Here is a 23,961-nt window from a genome sequence, read left to right on the forward strand (position 1 = left end):
CTTTTTAATTTAAAAAAATTTTTTCTATTTAACTTTTTAAATTTTTGGCCATGCCAAGAGATGTATGTGATCTTACTTCCCACACCAGGGATTGACCCTTCACCCTCTGTGCTTCCAGTGCAGAGTCTAACCCCTGGACCACGAGGGAAGTCCCAAGAATTTTTTAAACCTCTATGCATTTTTTTTCCCTCAGAATAGTGCATTCATCCAACACTTGGGCACCCTTAAATGGAAAGACTATAAAAAGAAACACTGAGTATCTGTACTATGGCTAAACTCTGCACCAAAAGGAAAATTCATAACTTTTAACCACGTTAACCTTTAATTCCAGGATGAATGCCTTGTTTCTTCGCCAAATAGATATTAAAGAATGTTGGTCCATCAAAAGAGTCATGATCTTAGAATGCTAATACTGGGAGTGAAAATAAAAGAGCAAAGACGAGCGCCATTTATCTCCTCTTTTATGTGCTAATAGCACTCTCTAATGTGGACAAGTGAGTCCTTGTAGTTATTCAATAAAAGCACCAGGGGATGAGTCAAAGGGCAGAGCTGCACAACTCCCTGGGCCCCACCCCGACTAGAAATGCAGGGCCCCTTGTTCAAGAAGCGGAAAACAAAAAGACCTTTCATTTCTTCCGTGATCTCTCCTGACCTGTCCTGGTGTTTGGTTTTTAATATCACATTCCCACAGGCATGAGCACGGTCACAGTGGAGTGTCAGACACCCACAGGACACCCTCTCCTCCGGGGTGAGTGTGCCCAAGCTCCCCACCTCCCCCTCTGGGAGGAGGAGAGAGGAGGGACCACTCAGAGAGCCAGGCGCGAAGCCCTATCACGGATGCCACCATTATCCCATCCAACTGCATCACAAGACACAAATTCAGTGATAAAATCACTAAGGATTTCAAGACGGGGGACTTCCCAGGTGGTCCTGTGGCTAAGAATCCGCCTTGCAATGCAGGGGACTCGGGTTCCGTCTCTGGTCAGGAAACTAAGATCCCACATACTTTGAAGCAACTCAGCCCCTACACGTGCCAACATGCCACAACCAGAGGGTCCGTGGGCTGCAAGGAAAGCTCTCACATGGCACAGTGAGGATCCCGAGTGCCACCCCTGAGACCCAACACAGCCGAATAAACAAGCAAACATTCCTAAAAAGGAAGAAGAATTATTTCAGGAACACAAAAGCAGACCACTGGATCCCAAGCACACAGGATGAGCAAACATCCTGGTTACCACGTAACCCATGCCAGGGTTCCGGAATGGGGGCAGGGTCGTGAGGGAACATGCCTGGCTTTGCAACCTGCGTCCTCGCTGACAGGCTGGTGGCCTTGGGCAGGTCACTGTAGTCCCCCAAGTCCCATTTCCTCCGCTGTGGACTGACACTGGCCGCGCTTGCATCAGGGTAGGGAGGCAGCCAAAGGCACCAGGGCATCCGCCACAGCGAGAGAAACCCCTGCCGCTCCTCACTGGTCCACGTCCCAGGAAACAGCCTGAGACGTCCATGGAACACTCAGGAAGAAGGCGCTCTCGTGTTTCTGAGAGGCACCAATCATACGATGCAGGCTCTAGGCTGAAGGTTGGGGTCCCCCCCAAAACTCATAGGTTGAGACCCAATTCCCGGGGAGATGGTATTTGGAGGTGGGGACCTTGGGAGGCGACTGGGTTGCAAGGGTGGGGGCCCCGTGACCGGAATTATAGATAGAGGCCTCAGAGATCTCCAGCAACCCTCCCACCACCGAGGGCACATGAAGAGATGGCGATCTGCCTGTGAACCAGGAAGCCCTCACCTGAACCTGCCCATGCCCTCATCTTGGACTTCCCTCAGGCCAGCCAAGAGAAATAAAGGTTTGCTGTCTAAGCCACCCACTCTGTGATAGTCTAGCAGCCTGAACAGGCTAAGACAATGTGCGTAAGGAGTTGAGGGGTTGGGTGTTTACAAAATCACTGAATGGGCTGCAGGAGTGGGCGCTAAGCAGAGCCTTCAGAAATAACTCCCAGAACCGCCCCCCAGAACAGGCCGGCCCAGAGCACCGACGCCTCTGCCACACCAGGAACTGGGAAATTAAGAGCAGCTGACGCAGATCCGGGCTCACACAGCTTCGCAAAGTTACAGCACTGAAAGAATAAGGAAGCCGCTGCCACTGTGGCTCCAGGAGGACCGGGAAAGCACACCCGCAAAGGACAGGCCCTGCTTCCTGCCGGGGTCTTGGGCTCACGCTCCTGCCGCAGAAGCGGCTCCTGCACCTGCCCGTAGCTGCGCCAGCAGACACCCACCGGTTCACAGCTGGCTGATCCTCTGTGTCAACAGCAACCCTCGCTGCGACGGAGCCCAGAAACGTGGCTTTGAGCCTGCAACCTCCTCGGTTCAGGAACGCACACGAGGAGGGTGGAATGAGTGCCAATCCACCTTGACCCCCTGAGGCGCTTCTCTAAGAGACCAGCAGCATTCCTGTCACCTGTGACACTGTGCCTGGTACACTTCCAGCTCAAGCAAAGAGCATGAAATGGTTCACTTTCTCCTGCTCAGCTTAGGGGAAAACAAACACACACACAAGGGGAAAGCTAGCCTGTTTCTTTCCTCCTGCATGACTTTGGTCCCCAGACAGAAATGCCTCCCACTCTTATCTACCCAGCAGTAACACAGATTTTTTTTTTTTTCTTTTTGGAAGTAGTTGGTTTGCAGAGTAGCGGAGAAAGTGAAATTCCTCCATAAAGCAATAAAAGAATGCTCTCTCCACCTACGACAGCTGCCTCTCTCGGCTCCCATGGCAGATTCACTGCAAAACATTTTTCCTGCAAATACGTTGCTCCTTCTTAATGATTAAACGGGTAATGGCCTAGATGGTTCCGAAATGTTCTGAAATGTTTTACTTCTGGATGGCATGATACATTAGATAACTCATGAAATTAGTTTCTTCAAAAGAGAGTTCTCACGTGAACACTCCTGGAAGGACTCATGTAGCCAAGTCCATGTTTCAAGGGGGTGCTGGCCTGTCCTTCAGCCAGGTGACCTTTGGGATGAGACGGCAGGTAACAGGGGTGCCCGGCTGAGAAGGGCAAGGTGAGTGCCTCCACCCAACGCAAGGCTTCCGTTCAGCAGAGAATCCAGCTCACCAACTGCTCCCACTTCTGAAGGCCTGAGGCTCAGAGATTTAGACTTGCTTCTCCATTTTGACTTTTAATGTGACTTCATCAAGAAGCCAGAAAAATATGACAAACTGTTTCATTTCTGTTTATATATTACTCTGAAACCTCTGACCTCCTAGAATTTTTTGAAAATTTCAAGTCTTAATTCTTCTCCTGGCAAACAAAGGCACTTTTGTTAATATTTTTAAAATAGATTTATTGGGGCGGGGGGGATGTTTTAGGTTCACAGCCAAACTGAGAGGAAGGTCCAGTGATCACGTGGCCTCTCTGTTCACAGCCCGCCTAGCGACCTTTTATAAATGACCACCCCTAATAAATCGAAGCGTCCGAAGAGGCAGAATATTTTTTCACAAACCCCACAGATCTTTGCCTCCAGTTAACAGTCCCATTCTAACCTGGCAACAAAGTTACAGGACATGTATCTTCTTCTTCATTAAAAAAAAATAAAACGTATTTCAACAAAACTGTAATTTTGCCTCCTCGGATCCAGGTTGTTTTCTCCCAAGAATCTAATAAACTCTATCTCGACAATAATATTTTTTTTGGAGGGGGGAGGGGTCTTTGTGGTGGTTGGTTGTTCTTCACACAGGATGCCCCCACCCCACCATCTCCTTCCCTTCCGCCTCCCAGGACCCTGCCTCCATCTCCAGTGCGGTCTGGTTCCTGATGCCCTCAGGCTTGCTCTCCTTTTGGCCTCTTTGGGATTAGAATCAGAACTCCTAGGTTGAGCGCCGCACCTCCAGTAGACTCAGAACCCACGACCTGCAGGAAGGTTCCCACCCTCTTCAGGTGGTATACCCTGCAGCAAGGAGATCAAAGCAATCCCGAAGGAAATCAACCCTGAACATGTCCTGGAAGGACTGAAGCTGAAGCTCCAGTATTTTGGCTGGATGACATGAAGAGCCAACTCATTCGAAAAGACTGACACTGGGAAAGACTGAAGGCAAGGGAAGGGAACGACAGAGGACGAGATGGTTTCAGTGCATCACTGACTCAATGAACATGAGTTTGAGCAAACTCCGGGAGATGGTGAAGGGCAGGGAAGCCTGGTGTGCTGCAGTCCATGGGGTCGCAAAGAGTCGGATGCATCTTAGTGACTGAACAATTTCCTCAACAAGCTTTTAAAAAAGAAAAGCCTCTGGAAATGTGTTGAAATTGCATTGAAACTGTTGTTCAATCTGGAGAGAACTGGTAACTTAAATCAGTCTGTGAGTATGGTGCTGTTACCAAACCAGACTTGCCTGACGCGCAGGCAGCCAGACGCTGAGGTGTGCCGCGGAGAAGGGGGTGTTTATTCACAAGCTGGGAGAACAATTCAAATCCACCTCCCGAAAGGGGATACTTACGAGACAAAGCTGAGGCATGCGGAGCGTGGAAGAGCTGACAGAGAAGGAAACGGCAAGGTGACCTGGTTTAGCGCAGGTACCACTAAGCTACAGGCTTCACCACCGGACTTACGCTCAGAAAACGAGCGTCTGCATGTTCTGAACGCAGGGTTTCCAACTCAGCTCCAGCTGGAGGGTCTTGAGGGTTCCAACCAGTCCTAACCAGCTGGGGCTTGAACTGGATGCAGCTGATGCCACGTCCCTGAAAGCCCAGTGCTGAGGCCTGGAGGACAGGCAGGGTTTTGTTAAAAAACAACTAAAGCCAGCTTGATTGGTGAGGCAGTTAGTTCATTAAGCAAGCTGAGCTTCCCAGGTGGCCCAGTGGTATAGAATCCGCCTGTCAATACAGGTTAGGGTTCAACCCCTGGGTCAGGAAGATCCTTTGGAGTAGGAAATGGCAATCCACTCCAGTATTCTTGCCTGGAGAGTTTCACAGACAGAAGGGCCTGGCAGGATTATAGACCACGGGCTGCAGAGTCAGACACAACTGAGACCATGGAACTATTAAGCTAGCTACGGTTTAACGGATCTGATGACTACCCTCGACTTCAGTGTCTCTTTGAGTCTTTAATTTTGCTCAGCAAGATGTGTCATTTTCAGCATGCAGGTCTTACATGTTTTATTAAATTTTTTCGTAATCTCCCTGGCTGTCCAGTGGTTAAGACACTATGCTTCCAACTGCAGGCACTGTGCATTTCAAAGAATTTACCCATTTCATCTAAACTGTTGAATTTCCTGGCATATTGTTCGTAATATTCCCTTTTCATCATTTCAAGTCTGTAGAATCTATAGCGACACCTCCACATTCATTCTTGGTGTCAGTGACTTGTCTTCCCCCCACCGACCCCCTCCTAGCTAGATCCTTCAGCCTAGAGGCTTATCAAGTTTATTCCTCTTTCTGAAAAACTCGCTTTTGCTTTCTCTTTCTGTATTGCTTTTGTTTTCTATTTCATTAATTTATGCTCGTGTTATCTTCCTTCGGCTTAATTTGGCCTTCTTTTTCTATTTAAGTTTATTCAAGAAGAAATAGATACTTGAAATAGATTCATTTTGTTAAATTCATAGATAAAACTTTCCCACAAAGAAAACTCTAGTTCCAACTCAGCAGTGGCCACAGGACTGGAAAAGGTCAGTTTTCATTCCAATCCCAAAGAAAGGCAATGCCAAAGAATGCTCAAACTACTGCACAATTGCACTCATCTCACATGCTAGTAAAGTAATGCTCAAAATTCTCCAAGCCAGGCTTCAGCAATACGTGAACCGTGAACTCCCTGATGTTCAAGCTGGTTTTAGAAAAGGCCGAGGAACCAGAGATCAAATTGCCAACATCCACTGGATCATCAAAAAAGCAAGAGAGTTCCAGAAAAACATCTATTTCTGCTTTATTGACTATGCCAAAGCCTTTGACTGTGTGGATCACAAGAAACTGGGAAATTCTGAAAGAGATGGGAATACCAGACCACCTGACCTGCCTCTTGTGAAACCTGTATGCAGGTCAGGATGCAACAGTTAGAAATGGACATGGAACAACAGACTGGTTCCAAATAGGAAAAGGAGTACATCAAGGCTGTATATTGTCACCCTGCTTATTTAACTTCTATGCAGAGTACATCATGAGAAATGCTGGACTGGAAGAAACACAAGCTGGAATCAAGATTGCTGGGAGAAATATCAATAACCTCAGATATGCAGATGACACCACCCTTATGGCAGAAAGTGAAGAGGAACTAAAAAGCCTCTTGATGAAAGTTAAAGAGGAGAGTGAAAAGTTGGCTTAAAGCTCAACATTCAGAAAACGAAGATCATGGCATCTGGTCCCATAACTTCATGGGAAAGAGATGGGGAAACAGTGGAAACAGTGTCAGACTTTATCTTTTTGGGCTCCAAAATCACTGCAGATGGTGACTGCAGCCATGAAATCAAAAGACGCTTCCTCCTTGGAAGAAAAGTTATGACCAACCTAGATAGTATATTCAAAAGCAGAGACATTACTTTGCCAACTAAGGTCCATCTAGTCAAGGCTATGGTTTTTCCTGTGGTCATGTATGGATGTGAGAGTTGGACTGTGAAGAAAGCTGAGTGCCGAAGAATTGATGCGTTTGAACTGTGGTGTTGGAGAAGACTCTTGAGGGTCCCTTGGACTGCAAGGAGATCCAACCAGTCCATTCTAAAGGAGATCAGTCCTGGGATTTCTTTGGAAGGAATGATGCTAAAGCTGAAACTCCAGTACTATGGCCACCTCATGCGAAGAGTTGACTCATTGGAAAAGACTCTGACGCTGGGAGAGATTGGGGGCAAGAGGAGATGGGGACAACCCAGGATGAGATGGCTGGATGGCATCACAGACTCAATGGACCTGAGTCTGACTGAACTCCGGGAGTTGGTGATGGACAGGGAGGCCTGGCATGCTGCGATTCATGGGGTCGCAGAGTCGGACACGACTGAGGGACTGAACTCAACTCACTTATAAATTCTAGCCAACACCGAAGGAGGAATGACACCAATTTTTCACAATCCCAAATGAGAGAGAAAGAAAACTTTCCCAGCCATCATTATCTTGATACTAAAACCAAAGACAAGTAGATTAGACTGATAAACCTCATGAACAGTCACCTGAACAAACACTTGGCAATTTCTTGCACACAGCGAGTCTGGCAATCCCTTAAAACACACACACTACCCTATTTTTCCCCCACATCTCTCACACTAAAAGGCTAGGTACATCTTTCAGGTTTACCCTTCAGTAAACTGTCTTCCAGTTAGTAAAGTCACTGAAATCATAATAAAAAACAGTATTATAAACTGTTACATTACATGAAACTTGATCAAATGGATCTGACCTACAAAGGTAGAAACTTCATACAGCTCAAAATTATGCCAACTTCCAAGTCTTTGAAGACTTTTAAATGCGAATTTTACACACTGAGAAATTACATACAATGGCACTCACAGGGCTTCATACTGGTAAGGTGATTCCCTCCTTGTAAATCAGAGTGCTTCTTTCACACTGGAAACCCAGTAGCCAATCGGATCTGAACACAGTCAACCTTCCTGGTGTTGTCCGTTACAGACTCAAATGATCAAGGTTTTATTTCTATGTGGAAATCACCGGGGAATCTTTAACCTGGGTTTCCCGGATTCAAGACACTCCTCTTCACATACGAGAGGTTTACCATTTCAGGCCAAACTTTCACCTGAATGATCCAGCATACAGCACAATTAGGTCAGGCTACTGACCCACAACTCAGACCGACCTGTGCAGAGGCAGCTAGAAGTGTGCAGGAGCATTCCATTTATACGAATCCTGGGAAACATGTTTCTAATCAACAGCAACAAAAACCAGAGCTGTGTCTGTCTAGGGCTGCTGGTGGACAAACAGACTGGAAAAAGGGCTCTAAGGGAACCTGAGGGAGACAGAAACGTTCTCTATTTTGATTGAGATGAAGGTTACATGGAGGGGGGGTATAAGTCTATCAAAACTTAATGAAATGTACACTTAAAATGAATGAATTTCATTGTATGTAAACAGTTCCTCAATAAAGCTGATTTACAAAAAAAAGGACAATGTATTTTTAATTAACAAGTGAAACACAAATACATTAAAAAATTAACATGAATAATTAAAATTAATTATGGATAAAGGTAAACTTCCCTCTAACCACCTTCCAATCCTGGTTTCCATCCTTTCTCCCATCTATATCTCCTCCCCCAAGTAACCACTGTTGAGTTTGGAAGTTCTTCTGAATCTTTAAAAATATATTTACGTACATATAGGGTGGCCAAATGGTAAAAATATCTGCCTGCCAATGCAGGACATCCGGGTTCAATCCCTGGGCCGAGAAGTTCCCCTGGAGAAGGGAATGGCAACCCACTCCAGTACTGTTGCCTGGAGAATCCCCGTGGACAGAGGAGCCTGGTGGGCTTCAAACCATAGGGTCACAGGAGTCAGACACAAATGAGTGACTAATATGCATAGAAGTCACAGAAAACGCACACTGCTGTTTTCACGCAGACAGAGCCTGGGTGTGTTTCTGAAACTTGCTCCTTCATTTAGATCGTGTCTCTTAGATCTACGCACGGTGACACACTGTGTTTCTTCAGGCCCGACATGCTGCTCTAGCACATGAGTCCGCCCTTCCTCTTCTGAGGAGTATTTGGGTTCTCTTCCTGTTACAGTTCACCAGTGGTTACCCTGAGGGGGCCGCAGGTGGTGCCAATGCAGGTGGTGTGCCAGGGGTTGTTTAGCCTTATCTGTAAGCTTTTTTTACAGATATTTATGTATTAGTTACACAGCTTAAATATTTACTTTAAAGAATTTTTTGATACATAAATTGTAAAAAAAAAAAAAAAAAAAGACAATGAAACACAATCAGCAACAGAAGGCGATCAACTAGGAAAACCAAGCCTGAGAGCATCGTCACGTTCCCGTGGTTTGAGAGGCATTTATTGAAAAATGAGGATATGAGCAGGGAACGGCTGACAGAAGCATGTGCTCCTATTGAAAGCAATGGCAGACACCAGCATACTGGTTTCCGGGGCCCAGGCCTAATTACCATGTGCACAGACACTCCGCTCTACATTTTTTGCTTCCTTCTTTTGTGACTGTGATGTCTCTCCCCATCCCTGAAACGAAAGGGGTGAAAAAAAATGATCAAAGCTTTAAAATAATAATTCACAGCAATGTACATACATCAGATATAAACCAGAGCAAGTTAAAACATGCATTTAAAACAGAACAGTGTTTTAGTTTTTTTTAAAGAATAAAGAAAAAAAAGCATCACTAAAAATACAGGACAAAACTGAGATAAGAATACAAGAAATGGATTTTTTTTTTAAAGCTGCGCTTTGGAGTTATGCTCTGAATATATGTACAAGGTGGATGACCTGAGAGTTCACTTCAAACAGGACTCTGGAGTCACAGGAGGAACTCAGAGCTCTGTCTGAGCTCCGCATCCCGGCTCCCAGCTCAGCTCCCTGCAGGTCATCCCACCTCAGGGGGGTCTCAAAGAATACTTCCTGCCAACACTCAGCTTATCCTCACTGAAGGAAATCATCCATGTTTGGGTTCTGAGACTATTTAACGTGTATCAGTCAATAGGGACTGATTGGACATGTCAAAAATTACTCAAGAGGAGGAAGAACTAAGAAACCAGAAAAAGAGGGAGAGAACACAACTTCTGACAGCTGATCAAGAGTCGATGTGTGATGACCAGAGGTTATCCTTCAGTAAATGAATCAAAGGGAACTACCAAGAAACTACTTCACATTTTGAACTCATAGCTAGCTTTAAACTTACAAACTGAATGATAAAAAGATGAGCAAAATTACTAAACCAAAAAGCCTGACTCCTGATCACCACTGATCCTGGAGAGATACGACGGAAGAGCTTACTTTTAGACAAGCACTGTGCAAATGAGACTAAACAAGACCCAGACCTGCCTGCAATGAGCTCAGTCTAGTACGGAGAAAAATAACTTACGGTCAATGAAACGCTGTTGCTGGGTAGAATGGCAACAGATGGGAAAAAAAAGCTTCACGGGAATGACTAAGCCGCATCTTAAAGGCTGAGGAGGAGTTTAAAACAGTAGAGAGGCAGCATAACAGGCGGTGGACGGGCACGGATGAGGCACAGCGGGGACAGGGAACGGTGCGTGGCCCGGGCTGGCTGGGGCAGACGCTACGGAACCGCAGGGTCGCGGCAAAGCACAGAGTGAGGCCTCGAGAGCCGCTGTGAGCCACGAGAATGCGGCTGCTGAGGGGCTCTGAAAGGCGAAGGCTCACTCCAGCAGCTGGGGAGGGACAGGTCCGTACGGCACCAACGTAGAGACTGAACAACCAGGTAAACTCCCAGAGGACAGCGCTCAGGGCGGAGGGGCGGGGAGTGCGAGAGGGGCCCCGTTACGCAGAACTGACGACAGGCAGCCCAGACAGCGAAGAGCGGGACAGCGGCTAGCAAGGCCTCGAGTTCCGGCTTAGGCGGACAGATGCCCGTCATTAGCAACCAGGACAGGCGTGAGGGGCCAGAGGAGCAGAGTGGAAAACAGATGAGTCCAGGGGCAGACCTGGCCAAGCTAAGGTCCAGGCGGAGGCCCACTAAGCGGCTGGAACACACGAACAGACCTCCGCCAACCTGTATTATCTCAGTGTCACTTTATATCTCCCCAATGATCAAACCTCTACCAGGAATCCCAACAAGGCTGAGCTGAGTGCCATAAAGCCTGGGCCTTCCTGACTTAGTAACGCTCTTTATCTGAGGGATTAGCAAGACAAAGAGAGAACGACAGCAGGAAAACAGGAAGCAGAGGGCAGATACTGAGGGACGGAAGGAAGACCCAGGCAAACACCTCTGTAATGCAGCTACCCTTCTGCCCAGACAGTCCTTTCCTGTGTCTTGCTGAGAAGCAGTTAATAACGAAGGGAAACCAGGCCTGAGCAGGCAGACCGAGCCACGCCCGCAGAGCTGTGGACAGCCGCCCTGAAACAGGACGCACGTGAAGGACCTTCACAGGCTGTTTGCACCCCGACCTCTGCTGACGCTCCATCTTCTCAACATGGCCTGTGACGGAAGGACTGTCCATGTGTCAGAAGCAACAGCTCGGCAACGAGCGCCGCGCCGCCGGGCTCACCTCTCCTTCCTTCTCCTGGAGCCCCAGCTTCTGTCCTTGTCCTTGTTTCTTTTCCGTCTGTGTGGGCTCCGACTTCGGTCCCGTCTATGCCGTGAACACTCGCCATCCAGATGGCTGCCCCCGGACTGCCTCGAGTCCACTGAGGCCGATCGTCTTTCTTCGCTCCTGAGACAGAAAGAATGGTCGTCAGCTACTTTCAACCACTGGTCTCCAAGAAAGACCAGCCTTGAGCCCAACATACTATAGCAGAGACCAAATAAATATGCATAGCCCTGCACTCCAGTAAGAGGGCAGGCAAAGAAACCCAGCTCCATGTGGTCTGTCTCATGACTGTGGGCACAGGAAGAGGAGGAAGCCTCCGGATGAATCAGTGTGCTATGACTGGTCCTGGAGGCGCTCAAACCCAGCTCAACAGCGACGGGCAACAGACTTGACAGAGGGCCGCTCCCACCGACGACACGGCGACATACTTGTCTGCCCCGTCCGCCTCCTTCTCCTGCTCCTCCTGCCAGTGGCTGCTCAGCTCCTCCATGTGCACGTTGATCACATCCCGGATCACCTGCGGGCGGGGAGGACCCAACTGCCAGGTAAGGAAGCTGCTCGAGAAACGAGCAGATGGCACTGCGATCAATTACACATTTCCTGAGAGCTACGATACGGTGGACTGTGGGAGGTGTGCAGTCTAGGAAACACAAACAGGCGACACACTGAGGATTCAGGGGCACACGATCATGACACGTGTTAACTCAGCCTGAAGAGTAGAAACCACGCACAGACAGAGGACGCATGACGGGGCACGAGGTCAACCCTGGGTGATCTGGGAGAAGGACACACACGAGCGAGTCCCGTGTACTGTCTGAGGTAGTGCAGCTCATCTGTACGTTGGAGGTCACTGAGACACGATAAACCACTAAAAGGGTGGAACACGGACGTTTTTACAGATGAAGGACATCTAGGATCTGCTCCCAAACCACTGACGGTTGGGGCGGGAGGAGAGAGGGAGTGAGTGGGTGTAAAATAAACAGAGATCATATGCAGATAACAGGATTCCCTGGTGGTTCGGTGGTAGAGAATCCACCTGCCAGTGCAGGAGATGGGGTTCACTCCTTGAGTCGGGAAGATGCCCTGGAGGAGAAAATGGCAATCCAGTATCCTTGCCTGAGAAATCCCATGGACAGAGGAGCCTGGTGGGCCACAGGTCATGGGGTTGAAGAGTCAGGGACATAACTTAGCAATTAAATCACAAATTAATGCACTTAACGGAGAAGGCGATTGCACCCCACTCCAGCACTCTTGCCTGGAAAATCCCATGGACGGAGGAGCCTGGTAGCCGGCAGTCCATGGGGTCGTGAACAGTAGGATACGACTGAGCGACTTCACTTTCACTTGTCACTTTCATGCATTGGAGAAGGAAATGGCAACCCATTCCAGTGGTCTTGCCTGGAGAATCCCAGGGACGGCAGAGCCTGGTGGGCTGCCGTCTATGGGGTCGCACAGTCAGACACGACTGAGGCGACTTAGCAGCAGTAGCAACAGCAATGCACTTAAATTTTATTATATACGTAATACTGTAAGTTACAAATAATTTATACCAAAACACTTAAGCCGAAATGTTTAGTAGAATACATAAAAGGACACTAAAGTTTCTGCCAAAAAAAGCTATTTATTGAAAATTCCTTTGTCCATAAGCATTATTTCCATTACTTCTCACAATAACCCTACAAAGTCTGTATTAGTATAAAATGAAAAAAATTTCAGTCTTAAAAAGCTCAAATCATTTGCCCAGGTCAAAGAGACAGTGATAAATTGCAGCATCAAAACTCAAGCTTGGGTCTGTCTACAGCCAAAATCTATGTTCTCATCATGATGCAGTTATCACTTTCTCAAAAGCAGTATTTTTGTAAGACTGCACAACCTCTTTACGTAAGGTCTTTGTGCCCTGAAGGGCCTGTCCTGGTGAAGGCTGGGTCTGAACGCGATGGAGCAAATATAAATCAGATGTGGCCACAGTGGAGCCTCGGGCTCCCAGGGAGCCTCTAGGCAACTGTGGGAACCACGGAGCAGGCGATGGCTGAGGAGGGAAACCTCTGCGTTCAGCAAGGCTCTACAAAATCACGCAGAACTCACCTCGGTGTATGACTTCTTGGTTATGTGAACGTTCTTAGCTCTATAGGACTGGCGTCTTCTTTTGTAATCTCTCACTTCTGCCAGGATTTCAAGGTAAGATTTTGGACTTTTTCGACTATTATCTAATAAAAGACCAAAATAAAATTATTACATCATCAGAAACTGTAAATTCTTATGAATTAGAGGGAAGGAACACCGTGATCATCTGATATCTTACCACATTTTAATGTAGCACTTTTTTATGTTGTATAAATGGACTATTTTACATCATTCCTTTTCTCTAGCCATTAGTTGAACATAAGAGTGTTTTAGGTACAGAGATTAAAGTAACAGCCCAGTTCTAAGTAACATTCTTATGGAAGAAAGGTATGCTTACTGTAACAACCAGAGAATAAAACTTCAAGTACTAAGTAAACACCTTAACATATATGTTAATATCAGATGATACAAAACCATCCTATTTCAACTCAAAATGGCCTGACAAATCATCTTAATAACACTTATAAGGAGGAAATGACAATTAAGAAATAGAAAATTAAGATATTCATCTCAAACCTTGATTGACTTTGGCCGCCAAATCTACAAAGAGATCGCTGTCATTTTCGATAATTTGAGAATCTGAGCGTTTTTTCTTTGTTTCCTCGACTACAAAATCGTAGAGGGCAAGACGATCGGCTTGAGTGAGATCACAAACAAACCGTTTGTGATTCAGAGGAACTTCAACAGGCAATGAGGAATACACCCCTAGAGTAAAAATAAGATCACAAGGATAAATAATACATGAAGCTCTGTGGATTTACAATCTATGATACTTATCTTTAAGCATGCACGGTAATAATGTGACGTTTAATTAACACAAGCCACTTGTTTCCAGCAGTCCCTAAACACACACAACAGCCACCTGCAGGACACTGACTCTGTCCTGAACGCTGCCTCCACAGAAAGGATGGACGTGGATGTTGGCTGTTCCCCCCGACAGCGTTAAGACAGATCCCATGAAGGCAGACAGTAATAACCATGAGACAATTTGCCCATTGAAAAAACAAACAAACTTTTAAAAGGCTCCCCATACTGTAAAAGTAGTTATCAATTTTCTCTATATATGCTTTTCCCCACAGGTGAAGGAAAATGATTTTAATAGGAAATACACATTACAGCCCCCTTGAAAATAAATTATAGAAATACGAAAAATGTGTTAAAAACATATTTATGAGACACCAAGCAGAATGTTTCAGTCAAAATATATCCCATTTGGGCAGTAACTTAGAGCTACAGACCAAGGGGCAGAAATCCCAAACTTCCTCAGATCAGAGAAAGACAGACTGAGACTAAAGCTTCTTTTAATTTTCAGAAGCAGCAGCATCTTGGCTTCACCAAACTGAAAAAAGTTATCAACAGCAAGCGCCCCACCCCCCCAATCATAGACCTTTCTATAATCTGCTCATTAATGAAAAAAAGTAAATACAATACCTTGATATGATGTATTAAAGATTGAAGAAAATTTTTGAGATTCAATTTTTCTCAAAGAAATAAAAAATTATTGTAACTGTAAATAAGCAATTTAAAAAGACTCTTTCTAGACTTCATTATCCATGAATACAAACAAAGAACACCAGCTACTAAAGGAATCCTTTTAATGTTTGCTAGGTTACCCTAAAGTAATCACTCAGGTTCACAGGATAATATAAAATCAGTAGCTCTTCTCAGATGCTTATAAAGTGGCACAACAAAAATCCAAATGAGAACACGCCATGAACTAAGGATAACAATGCAAGAAAAGAGATGACTTTACAGGCCTATAAATTCCGAGGAGAGCTACACTGAATCGGAGTCTTGAAGTAACAGTGACGGACACCAATCTGTACTAGTAAAAGGTTCTGAATTAGCGGGGAGGAAGGGTTCCCCACTGTCAATCCCTCTTACTCTAATTCTGGCAAACACTAGGAAAAGCCCCTCTATGCAGCCAGATTTTCAGCACTTCATTTTGTAATACAAAAGTGAGTCAGCTTTGATAAGCCTAATTTATCTGATTATAGGCTACACAGTTTGGAAGAAAAATACAAAGATGCAAAGAACACTGATGTATTTTAAAACACGTTCCACACAAACCTTTGCCTGTTCTTTGTAAACAAAGAAGTGTAACTTCCTCCTTAAAATATTTTGGAGTTTTCTTTATTCATCTTAACATTTCTGTCTGGTTAAGACTGATACTTAAAATTCTTTGAAATTCAACTAAAATTCCAAGTCACCACTATAATGTTTTGACAGCGATTAAGATAAAGTTTAGAAATTTGAATGATACTTTTAAAAGGATATCATTTGCAAAAAGGATACTGCATATCTTTAAATAAGGAGTACATTCAGGTTCCTAATTCCTCTTTATACTCACCCCAATTACTGAAAAAGAAAAAGTACAGGAAAAGTTAAACAACAAACGGCATTCAAATCATTCAGAACATAGATATTTCTGGTAAAAGAAAAAAAATGGATAAACACACTTAAAGAAGCTCACATTTCCACAAAACGTAAAAAGTTCAGATGCAAGTTTCTATATGATTTGGAGATCTATCTGAATGAGCTGTCATCATACTAACTGTGACCCTCTACGTACTTTTTTAAGAATAGTTTTTAAAAATTGCCATAAAATAGACACAACATGGAATCTACCATTTGACCCCTTTTTGGGTGGAGAGTTCAGCGGCAGTCAGCACATCCTCACTACTGTGCACCATCAGCTGTGCCGACCTCCAGAACTCTGCCACCACCCCAAACTGAAACTCCATTCTACTTTCCCAGTAACCGGAACTCTCATTCTTCTGTTAGCCCTTGTGGCCATCACATGCCATCTCAAATGTGTAAAATACAATATTAAACATCAATAATGTTAACATTAAATAATAATATATTTAACAATATTAAATATTAACTTGTGTCAAAGATAGGGATTCAGAATTTTGTGAAGAATTCATACCAAGTCAATTTCCTAACATGAGATGCAGAAATGAGGCCCTTACAGATAAAATGATCCACTGAAGTCTCACAAGTGGGAGGGAAAGATCAGGGTTAGAACCGTCATCTCCCATCTCTTTAGGATGCTTTAGCCCAGTACACTCATGTTCAAATCATGGCCACCAGCCACACAGATGTCATGAAATTCAAGTACAGCAACTTGAATTTTTAATATTGAAGGAAAAAGATCAAATATAAAATGATTGTTTATTCCAACATAACTACATCTGAAAGTAAATAAGTAGATCTAATGGCTGTTCAAGCTTTGACAAAGATTAGCAGGTTGAGAATTCTATACCTTGAGTTTGGGCCTGATGTGACCAATGAAATGAAAATACAAGAAACTTAAAATTTAGTACATAACCAACAAAATATTAGTTATACGGAAAATGTAAAGCTGTTCATGTTAGTCATTCCTTCAAAGTAAACATCAATAAGATATTAAAGAGATTTTTGTCCTGGGGTAAAAAGTTTTAAATGTGTAAGACATAAATGGGCCACAAAAAAATAATCTCTATTGAGAAATTGCAGAGCTGTACGTAAGATGAAAAAAAAAGAGGATTACAGATGATATAACAAGTTGTCCTTAACAATTAAATATTAAGACAGTACAAAAATCCAAAATCAAAGTTCCTTTTATCTACTGAAAGAACTATTCATTTAAAGTAACTGTTTGCTTTTGTAAAGAACCAAATTCAACGTTCAAATCCGCAAAATTCAGAGGTAGGTTTTCAATCCAGCTTATGTTAAAGCACAAAAGCATTAACTCACTTCTGTGTTCCTCTATTTCTTCACCTAATATGGAAGAGAAAATACTTGTCTAACCTATCACAACTATGATGTCAAAGAGAAATGAAATACACAAGAGAGCTTTGAAAACAAAACAGAACGAATCTCTTCTAAAATAGCAAAGTATTGAGGAACGTTAGAACAAGCACCCCAGAATTTCTTTCATCACCTCTGCTGGACAGGGTTTATTTCCTTATCTGAAAAAAACAGATGCTGGAGTAGATAAAATAAATTTAGTAAATCTTACTAGCTAAGGTCAAATAAAGTTAAAACTAGTAACTTCTCCCAAAACACACAAACAAAATCCTCTACTTTTTAACTGGGTCTTAACTGAATGATGGCCAAAAAAGGCTTAACCGACCACAGCTCAGTATCTCTTTGAGTAAGATGAGAGTCAAAGATCCCTCTTAAAGAATAACACCCGGAACTACATGGATCCTTCAAAACAGCAAACACAAGAAACATGCTTCTGGCTGCTACCAATACACTGAGACTAACAGACTTCTTCCTTTCAAAGCCACAATGCAATCGAGGGAGAAATTGAGCCCAGATACTGGCTTACAACAACAGGGTCATGACCTTAAACAACAACAAGGGAGAAAAAGGTTAGGTATTCAGAGAAAGGTACCTTCAGAAAGCTCAAAGACAACTGAGAACGTTTATCAAAGGAGCCAGTCAGGGTTTGGCTGGATGTTCTACCTAGAGTCAGAAATCTATTAATTCCATTTACCCATTTATTTCTATGATTTTGAAGGATGAAGTTTTCTTCCAATTTCCTAAAAGCTGAAACAAAATTCTAAGATTGTCTCTGCTGAAGTGAAGTCCCAGGTAGCATCTCTTACCCCAGCTTCCAAAGCTGGGCACCACGTACCCACAACCCTCTGAAACTGTACGTCTAACACTGTCCGTGCTTCACTGCGAGGCGCAGGGATCTAAGGATGTTGCACTTCAACATTCTTACATGTAACATTGAGCTAATTCTCAAGAGGGGCTTCCCAGGGGGCTCAGTGGAAAACAACCTGCGTGCAATGCAGGAGATGGAGGTTCAATGCCTGGGTCAGGAAGATCCCCTGGAGAAGCAAATGGCAACCCACTCCAGGATTCTTGCCTGTGAAATCTCATGGACAGAGGAGCCTGGCAGGCCAGAACCCACGCAGTCTCAAAGAGTCAGACACGACTGAGCAACTAAACTAACAACAACAACAGTGCTCACGAGAGAGGAAATCTCAGGGTGAGACGGTCTACTCGGGCATTTATTTGACACCAAGTACTTAGTCTAATGTCAGATGGAAAGCTTAACCTATTCCATGTAACTGTTTTTACAAGATTTCTCTTGAAAATTAGTGATACACGCTATGAAAAAAAAAACAGTCTAACTAATTAGCTCAAACTATGATGCCACTTACTTTGATTATAATAATCACCATCGTTTCCAACTGCAGCTCTAGCTTGTTTAATTATCTGGAATTGTGAGTCCTTATCTGTCAAAAAAAAAATCCATAAACACAATATGAATCATCAATGTCCACAATGGAATTATTAACTAGGTTCCAATAATCCAAGCTCTCTGGGCACACCGAGAATCCAGAATCTTAACAACCCACCTTGCTGCTGAGGTAATCTGAATGCAGAATTCTTTCTGATCCACCAGAATCCAATAAGCAACCAGACTTCGAGCAGTTCAGAAAACACTTAATATAATCAAGCACACAGCAGTTGCTGCCGCAAATTTTAGCAACCAATGTAATATCTAACGTTTCGTGAATCCCAGCTAAGTGTCAGGCAGTATTCTAACCATATTACATATGTGATATTTAATCCTCCTTACAGGTGTTATTAGCATCATTCCTATTTTACAAAGAAATTTAGGCAAAAAATTGTTTAATTACCTTACTGAAAGCCACACAACTATTGGTGACAGAATTAGTTAAACAAGGCATTCTGATTCCAGAGCCCGAGATTTTAACCTCTGTGTAATCGGTGACCACTCAGAACACACTTCCATCCTCGGCTCTATCTTCAACATATGTGTGGGGCCAGGTTTCGTTATAACCAAGAAGGCAGGCATGTGCCCTATTGTAGGACACTCTAGAGGATTTCTGGTGTCCATTATAAACCTGGTCTCTAAATCTCAGATTGAGTAAACTAGTATCACTATAAGCAATACCTTTCTTAATCAATCATCAGGATACTTACAAAGCCCACTCTTCTGATAATTCAAAAATGAAACGTAAATACCTATACACATATAGCCTAAGATATTTAAAAATTATATTAATACTTACTCAAAGTAATTGAAGGTACATTCGCATTCTCATAGAAAAAGTCAGAATTATACATTTTATCCTAAACGGTAAAAAAAAAAAAGTAAATCTTAATGTCCTCCAGTATGAGATGACTACTTTAATATTTGACATAAACCAACAATAGGTTTAGTATCATTTAAGCATTTCTTGCAATCATTTGCAAAATGAGGCAAATCCCACTGCACCTCACAAATGACTATTATTTTCTCAGAAAACCTCACACTACACCTTCCAAATACTGTGAGGATTTATTAATGCATGAATCACATGACACATATATAATAAATATATGGTACCTCTTCCTCTTTGGTATAGCCCAGCTTCCTCAATCTACAAGACATCATATGCTTTGCTAAAGACGATTTAGGCATGTGGTGATTGGAATCGTAAGGGCATATTGCAACTTCATCCTATAAAGATCAAACAGAAGCAAACGAAAAGGTCCATCATTTTTCAAGAAATAACTATCCCATTAAATGTTTTTATATCCTCTTCTGTAAGCCTCTCCACCCCACTTCCCGTGTGAGTGTACGTACACGTTAAGAAACAACCTCCCTGGTTCTCTGTACCCCTGACAGCCTCTGTCCCCCTCCAACCCTTCAAAGCCCACCTCCTAAAAGATATACGTACGCGCACTGCCTGGACAACCTCACCGACCATCTCCCCCTGAGGAACTCAGAGGTCCTTACACATAACCCTGCCCCCGCCCCAGCCCATGCCGGATGCCGTCCTCTCCATCCGAGGTGAAAAGAGCCCCTGCCATCTGCTCCCTCTGCCTGCACCCTCCACACAGCAGCCAGGGTGCGTCCGAGGCCTGCCACTGAATGACCGTACGAACGTAGTCAAAGTCAGGAGCCTTCCTTTCTCTCAGTTTCTTCACCTGTGAAATGGGTCTAATAGGACTACTCACACAGAGCTACTGTGAAGATTAAATAAATTATACCTGAATTCATACACACAAAGCAATTCACACAGGGCCTGGTAAATACCACACTTCAATAAACATAAGCGGTTAGAATTTTATTAAAATTTAGTTGCCTGAGCAACCAGCACTTTGGCTTCAAGTACCTTCATGTCTCCCCCTACCGTTCTCATTAAGAAAAAAAAAAAATGTATATATAGATTCTTTAACACAGTTGTACAAGGACCTTTAAGCTCTGGCCCCTACTGACCACCATTCCCCTCTTCCCCTACATCCCAAGCTCTTAGCTATGCTTAACTTCCAGAGGTTTCCTGATCTGTGCATTGCCTTATCTCTGGATTTCTACCCATGCTGTTGATGCTCTCTCTGTGCTGCACCTAGCTAATTTAGCTCCTTTCACCAGTTTAGAATTCACCTTGCAAAGGAAGTTGTGGCCATCCACCCCCACAGCCTACAATAACCCGCATGCACTACAGCAATCCTGACTCACCCTTCACAGACTTTTTCACCTTGTAACACACAGCGGCTACTCTCTGTATTCCCCCTCACCACCAGCAGTCACTGGAGGGCAGAGACTGACTGCTGTTCACGCAATTACAGGATGAAAGCATTCCAGCAGAGGAGTGAAGATGCACCGCCTTTCTGTACTGCACCTGGTCTAGGAATTAGCAATGCCACGCACCAGGATGTTTACGCCAGTCACCCTCCTGAATATCAGGTGTTGCTTTTGCAAACATGAAATGCACACCCACAACTGATTATCAGAATTTCAGAATTTCATTTTATTTTTTAACTCTTGGCCACACCCCACAGCATGTGAAACCTTAGTTCCTAACCAGAGATTGAACCTACTCCCCTGAACTGGAAGGCAGTCTTAACCACTGCAGAACTCCCAAGGATTTCGGAATTTGAGAGTGGAGTTTTAGAGAGGCAGCGAGGCAATGAGGCACGCAGACTCTCAGGTGTAGAATGCCTGGGTTCACATCCTGACTACCACTTAACAACGAGTCCTGGGACAAAGGCTCGCCTCTCTCAGTTCGTTTTCTCACCTGTAAAAGGTGGCTGAGGGTACCTACCTCATAGGGTCACTATGAGTATTAAAGGAGGTAATGTACAATAAGCGGCATAAACAAAGAGCTATTTAACTGTTAATGAAAGAAATGTAAATTTACTACATTGCTGGGAGCACAGTGATGAGGAAAGGCCTGGGAGGCTCCGCTCAACAGAATTCACAGCTTCAACTACACCTCCAAACAAACAGTGAAAAGAGTTTTTCAAAAAATTATAAACCCGTAAAGCAAATGGCAACCCACTCCAGTACTCTTGCCTGGAGAATCCCATGGAGGGAGGAGCCTGGTAGGCTACAGTCCATGGGGTCGCAAAGAGTCGGACACGACTGAGTGACTTCACTTCACTTCAAAGCATAGTAGGCCTCATGAAGTATGATGCCCCGTGGGCACTTCCTTTCATCTCATTAGAAAAACAACAACAACTGGAGACTTCCCTGGTGGTCCCCGTGGCTAAGACTCTGTGCTCCCAATTCAGGGGGCCCAGGTTCGATCCCTGGCTTGGGAACTAGATCCCACATGCTGCAACCAAGAGCTTGCGTGCCTCCAACTAAGACCTGCCGCAGCCAAAAGTAAATTTTTTTTTTTTTAAAAGATCAGGATTGCTGACCCTAACACACTTGCCTACATCTCTTTCCAAAGCAATCCTAACGTCCAGGAGCTGCAGGTACCAAATCCTTTAACAATCCTAGAATGCTGCCACCCCTGTCAGAAGTGCCAGAAGTGCACTATCTTGGGGCAGAGGAAGGCGACCCGCAATTCCCCAGTTCTCCCAGCGCGGAACCTGGTTCAGTTCAGCTGCTCAGTCCTGTCCAACTCTTTGCCACCCCATGGACTGCAGCACATCAGGCGTTCCTGTCCATCACCCTCCCAGAGTGTACTCAAACCATGTACACTAAGTCGGTGATGCCATCCAACCATCTCATCCTGTCATCCCCTTCTCCTCCCGCCTTCAATCTTTCCCAGCATCAGGGTCTTTTCAAATGAGTCAGTTCTTAGAATCAGGAGACCAAAGTCTTCGAGCTTCAGCTTCAACACCAGTCCTTCCAATGAATCTTCAGGACTAATATCCTTTAGGATGGAGTGGTTGAATCTCCTTGCGGTCCAAAGGACTCTCAAGAGTCTTCTCCATCACCACAGTTCAAAAGCATCAATTCTTCGGCGCTCAGCCTTCTTTACGGTCCAGCTCTCACATCCATACATGACTACTGGAAACACGATAGCCTCGACTAGACGGACCTTTGTTGGCAAAGTAACATCTATGCTTTTTAACATGCTGTCCAGGTTGGTCATACCTTTTCTTCCAAGGAGCAAGTGTCTTTTAATTTCATGGCTGCAGTCACCGTCTGCAGTGATTTGGGAGCCCCGCAAAATAAAGTCTGCCACTGTTTCCCATCAACTCCCCAGTTCTCCCGACCCCGAACCTGGTGCCAAGGCGGAATCCACGCGCGGAGGACACGGCAAGCCGCCCGGCAGCACCCCAGGCCTGCCCGCTTATCTCATTGCACTTCCTCGGCTTCCCCGGGAGCGGTGCGAGCGCCCGGGAGGCTACAGCCCCGAGTCCCGCGCGCCCCCCTCGGCCCTGCAGACGCCGCTCCCTGCCCGCCGCCCACGGCCCCGCGGGCCTCTCACCTCGGCCGCCGCCGCCTCCTCCCCGGGCTCCAGCCGGTCCAGGCTCCAGCCCAGCGACGCCGTCACCTCCTCCAGCGTCCGGCGGCAGCTCTCCACGAACTCGCTCAACTCCTCCCGCAGCCGCCGACGCTCCTCAACCGGAGGAGGCTCGGCCTCCATGGCCTCCACCTCCAGTGCGCGCTCCCGGAAGAAGCTGGGAGACTGAGGGCGGCGCGCGCGCGCGGACTTCTGGGGCAGGGGCGGGGCCACGCTGCCACGTGATTGGAGCCGCCAATAGGGAAGCAGCCCGGGAAGTGGGGCGTTTGGGAGGTCTCTTCCGGTTTTTTCCTGAAGTGGCTGTTTTCACCTGGTTTCTGGATGAGTTGGCTTTCCTGGGGGCTCAGACTGTAAAGAATCCGCCTGCAGTGTGGGAGACCCGGCTTCGATCCCTGGGTCAGGAAGATCCCCTAGAGTTGGGCATGGCTGCCCACTCCATATTCTTGCCTGGAGAATCCCATGGACAGAGGAGCCTGGCAGGCTACAGTCCATGGGGTTGCAGAGTCTGACAGGACTGAGTGACTTTCACTCACTCTGTATGCCTTTGCCCTTGGCCTTCCCCAAACGGTATCATCCAATCAACAACGCCCCCCGCCCCCACCCCTCGCCATTAAAAAAAAAAAAAGGCTTATATCAACAGGGAAGTTTAAAGAATTGTACAATAAGCATTTGCGTAGCCATCCTCCGCTTATTAATTGCTAATATTTGGTCTTTCTCGCACTCTCTCCATACACACGGCCCCACACACTGATTCTCTGGTGGCTCAGATGGTAAAGCGTCTGCCTGCAATGTGGAAGACCTGGGTTTGATCCCTGGGTCGGGAAGATACCCTGGAGAAGGATACGGCAACCCACTCCAGTACTCTTACCTGGAAAATTCCATGGACGGAGGAGCCTGAGGCTACAGTCCATGG

At 45.3% G+C, this 23,961-nt stretch overlaps 1 protein-coding gene across 1 annotated transcript; it reads right to left on the minus strand.

Moving 5' to 3' along the window:
* Positions 1-8,226: 8,226 nt before the first annotated feature.
* On the minus strand, positions 8,227-23,171 carry SNRNP48 (small nuclear ribonucleoprotein U11/U12 subunit 48). Its single transcript, XM_068960729.1, has 9 exons — positions 23,013-23,171; positions 19,688-19,801; positions 19,371-19,431; positions 18,492-18,566; positions 13,843-14,031; positions 13,288-13,409; positions 11,631-11,719; positions 11,161-11,325; positions 8,227-9,157 (listed from the first exon to the last, which is right to left on the minus strand). The coding sequence occupies exons 1-9, from the start codon at positions 23,169-23,171 to the stop codon at positions 9,109-9,111; spliced, it is 1,023 nt and encodes a 340-aa protein (XP_068816830.1). The 3' UTR covers positions 8,227-9,108.
* Positions 23,172-23,961: the final 790 nt, after the last annotated feature.

This window comes from Capricornis sumatraensis, chromosome 22, assembly GCF_032405125.1.
Source record: "Capricornis sumatraensis isolate serow.1 chromosome 22, serow.2, whole genome shotgun sequence".
In the NCBI taxonomy this organism is placed as follows: domain Eukaryota; kingdom Metazoa; phylum Chordata; class Mammalia; order Artiodactyla; family Bovidae; genus Capricornis; species Capricornis sumatraensis.

Excerpts from the sequence above, each read along its gene's own strand:
- SNRNP48 (XM_068960729.1), bottom strand. The coding sequence starts at position 23,171 with ATGGAGGCCGAGCCTCCTCCGGTTGAGGAGCGTCGGCGGCTGCGGGAG. Across the intron at positions 14,032-18,491 it reads TGGTGATTATTATAATCAAA|GGGTGTATTCCTCATTGCCT; the intron begins GTAAGTGGCATC and ends TTTTTACTCTAG. Across the intron at positions 13,410-13,842 it reads GGCGGCCAAAGTCAATCAAG|ATAATAGTCGAAAAAGTCCA; the intron begins GTTTGAGATGAA and ends GTCTTTTATTAG.